The sequence below is a fragment of the Egretta garzetta genome, unplaced genomic scaffold (genome assembly GCF_000687185.1).
Source record: "Egretta garzetta isolate BGI_Z169 unplaced genomic scaffold, ASM68718v1 scaffold536, whole genome shotgun sequence".
Lineage (NCBI taxonomy): Eukaryota > Metazoa > Chordata > Aves > Pelecaniformes > Ardeidae > Egretta > Egretta garzetta.
Genome location: NW_009260068.1, coordinates 1,395,801 through 1,399,545, shown reverse-complemented (window position 1 = coordinate 1,399,545; position 3,745 = coordinate 1,395,801). Strand labels below are relative to the sequence as shown.

At 54.9% G+C, this 3,745-nt stretch overlaps 1 protein-coding gene across 1 annotated transcript in view; it reads right to left on the bottom strand.

The window, feature by feature from the left end:
• Positions 1-262: 262 nt before the first annotated feature.
• DNAJB12 (DnaJ heat shock protein family (Hsp40) member B12) overlaps positions 263-3,745 on the bottom strand; it is a 19,247-nt gene continuing 15,764 nt past the window's right edge. The window contains exons 8-9 of the mRNA XM_035896678.1: positions 2,939-3,111; positions 263-1,868 (exon numbers count right to left, since the gene is read on the bottom strand). Coding sequence (XP_035752571.1) covers positions 1,747-1,868; positions 2,939-3,111 — 295 coding nt within the window. The 3' untranslated portion in view covers positions 263-1,746. The remainder of the gene's footprint in view (positions 1,869-2,938; positions 3,112-3,745) is intronic.

Sequence of the window (3,745 nt, the reverse complement as noted above, 5' to 3'; positions counted from 1 at the left end):
ACCAGCGCAGTCGCGAAGGGTCTCCCGCTTCAAGACTTTTGCAGTTAGTTCGTGTTATTTTACACTCTACGCGCTTGTTCTCGGGGTTGTGGGATCCCAGGAGCGACGAGGCTGTCGCACGCGAGCGGCGTCGGAAGGGAAGGAGGAAGGCGGGCAGCTTGCTCTCCCGTCCTCATCGCTGCCCGAGACGTAGCTCGAACGGCGGAGAGAGGGCAGAGAGAAGAGAGAGGGCAGTTGTGCGTCGCTAATTCTCCGATTCCGGTTTTTTACATAAGGTTTGATTCTTTTAAATATCAAGTCTGTCACCTCGGCTCAGTGCACTTCACCAGAAGTCTTCAGGCATTTCAAGAGTCTGGGAACAAAAGCGGTAGCGGCGTCAGTCTCCGGATAATCGCACGTCACCGAACCTCCCCCTTCCTTCCCCCCGCTACGTTACAGGCGGCGGCTTTTCCAGCCGCACGGTTTCGGTCCGCAGCGGGCCCTCTGCCTAAGAGCAGCTCTCTTTTCAGACCACGGGTGCAGAGAGGGAATTAAAGAAAAGCAGCAGGTAATTAATGCCGGTCTATCGTGAAAGAGGAGGCGCAGTTATCGAAACAGGAGAGTGGGCGTATCAAGATAAGAATGGTTCCAAAAACAGGACAGACCCAAAAAAATGCCAAACACGACCCAGAGGATTTGCTTTAAGGGCCAAACTTTCAGATGTGCTCCCTCTGCCAAAGAAAATAAAAACCAAACAAAAACTCCCCAGCTAAACCTCCATACATGTGTCTACAAATCAAGCAGCCAGATGTCCGACGTCCCCCAGAAGTCTTTGCAAGCCTAAACGGTGCCCGTACAACGAACACTCGGTGTAAGCTTCACCTCCGATTCATTTTCTATAGAAACCCTGTTTCCAAATGATTTTGTGGTAGGAGGGACTTGTTTTACAGCCGTGCCGGCAGAATCCGGTAGGTGAAATCAGCCCAGATCATGAATCAGAAAAAAGGACTCCAAACTCTGTCCCAATCGGTTTTCACGGTTTTCGTGCAGTTGTCCCGTGACCCAGCACACCCGCGTGCTATCCAGGCTCACCTTAATTCAACCTCTCCAACCCCCGAGTCTTCCAGACTCCCCCTCAGCTGTTTTTACTTTGATTCCCAGTTTAATGCAGTGAGTTACTTCTACAACCCGCTGTGAACTCTGGCCATTTGCTTTGTTCTCCTCGAGTGTCATGGGAAGGCAACAGGGGGGGCAAGGAACATCTGTTTGGTAGGAGTCCGTTCCCTGTCACCACATTGCTTCAAGTGCCAGGGGATAAGAGCTTTTGCAGTAAAACAGACAATGAAGCGACCCGAAAAAAGGTTCACTAAAAACGCGGCGGCTGGCTGGCTGGCTGCCACGGCCGGTAAACGAACGTCGAATGCGCAGTTGACAAGACCTCAGCTGAGTTGCCAACACGCCCGGGGCTTTTGCTCTGTTCCTAGAGACCCAACACCGACAGTGCCAGAGAAAACAGGGAGTGGTGGAGAGAGCCGAGGGTGCCGGCATGCAAACTAAACAAAATCGATTTCCCAATTAACAAGCGTACGCTCGGCGAAGGGGGGCGCTTCCCCCTGTGACGTGTGCGCATCCAGGGGAGGCTCGTGAAGATCTGTGTCTCAAACAGAGATTTAAGTAAGTTTGAAAAGCACTATCGTGCCCTGCTCCGCTGCCAGGGGAAGCATCACCAGCTCGTACTTAGACCTCTGCCGAGCGGGCGGGCGGTGACTATCCGTGCAGAGAGGCTTGGACGTCTGACAGTCTGCTACAGCTGGGGGTGCCCATCTTCTGTGCTCGCTGGTAGAGGTCCGAGTCTCCGAAGTAGCGTGCCCGGTACAACAAGCCTTCCTCTGCAAAGGGAAAATCCCGGCGTTACAGACGCGATGTGGAAGGAGACCCACCCGCCAGGCCGCGTCCCACCAGGGGCTCTGCTGGGAAGAGGAGGCACCTCAAGCTCTTCAAGGCTAGCTGAAGCACAGGATGAGGCTGAGGAAGTGCCCCGTGCCCTTTGGGACAGGATGGGCGTAACATCTGCTGACAGCGCATCCATCCCAGGGAAAGCCTTAGGAACCTGACAGGACCTGCCTCTACTCCCAGGAGGCACATGAGGCAGCCTACACGGAGGTTAACCCAGCAGGATGGGGAAGAAGAAACGCAGAGGCTCAGAGCTCGGTGCATCGGCCTCATCTGGCCCCCACTGGGGGCTCTAGCAGCCCCTCCTGCACCCCAGGCGCTCAAATCCTACCCCGGCCACTGCCCCAAGAGCTGTGACCATCGCCTGCCGGGGCCGGGCGGGCAGAGAAGTCAGCTCACCCCTGGGACTTGGCAAAGGCTTTGCTGCCCTCGCCACGCTCTGCTGCCTGGCTAGATGGCCAGATCACCTCCCACAATGCCTGGCTGGGTAGCCCCCCTCCTAACCCTGCGAGCCTTCGACAGCGCCCAAGGTGACATCGGCACTGCCACCGCAGCCTTCTGAGCAGGGATGGGGATGCGGGATGGAGGACGCCCCGGGCAGCAGACTTTCAGACACGGTCCCCAAACAACTAAAATATTACACGGAACTATCGGGGGCCTCCTGAAAATGAGACGGCTGCGACCTTCCCCCTTCCACTGGAAATCACAGATATCCTACTGACGTGGCAGGGAACCTCCGGGGCACAACTCCTGTCTGACCAGTTCTACAGCAGCATTAAAAAACAAACAAAAAAAACCCAAAACAAACCCCCCCCTCCGCACACTGGATTTGTCACGAAGTCATAGATAGAAAAAAAAAAAAAAAAAGCAGCCAACAACACAGGCAATGTGCTCGCACCATGTTAAAGTATAACTTTAGCATAACTCAGTCCCACGTAAAGGACCTTTCCGAAGCCGACCTCATGCCGCCGCCAAGACCCTCCGCTCCTGACCCCGCACTACTCACTCTGCTGCTTCTCTTTCCAGCAGTTATTTCGAAGGTTTGCAATATAGTCGTCCTCCACGCTCCTTTCAACGTTTTTCAGGTTCGTGCCCGTGTATTCATCTGCGAAATTCTCGGATACGTAGTAGATGACTTTCAAGTGCTCTGTCACTCTCCTGTGTACGTGACCCACAGACCTAGTTGAGGGAGAAGAGTCAGAGAACGGTGTAGGACACGCTTCAAGGGCAGGGCAAAAAGCTCCCAGCTCTTTATAATGCACAACACGCGAACCGCTGAAAGCATACATCGCTCCTGTGCACCCGCAGACTTGAAGGTTTGGAAAGGGGAAGCATTTCTGGTGGAAATGAAACGCCAACAGAGGGAGAGAAAGCCCGCCGGGCCTCTAGCTAGGTGGGCAGAGCTCTGAATACAGACCTAACTCTGAGGCAGATTGCCCAAGGCCTAAACCCACTTAAAATAAAGTGTTCATTAGAATTTTCAGCGCTAATTAAATCTCTCTGCAATTTCCTTGCTGACGACACCATCATCTGGTTTTGGCGGCGAGCCCCAGGGATGGCTGCACAGCTCGGAGGCCGGTGCTGGCGCGGCGAGGGGAGGGCAGAGCAGGGGCTGGCTGTCACAGGTCCCCAGCCAGAGCCCCCCCGCCCTGCTCAGCGAGGCTGCCCGTCGGTCGAACCCAGTCCCCCCTGCTAGGATATCTGCTAACCCCAAGAGCGTCAGCTTCCTCTACCACATCACATGCCGCAACGAACACGGTTGCTGCAAGAACAAAATTAGACCCGCTCTGCGCTCGAGCCTGCACCGACGAGG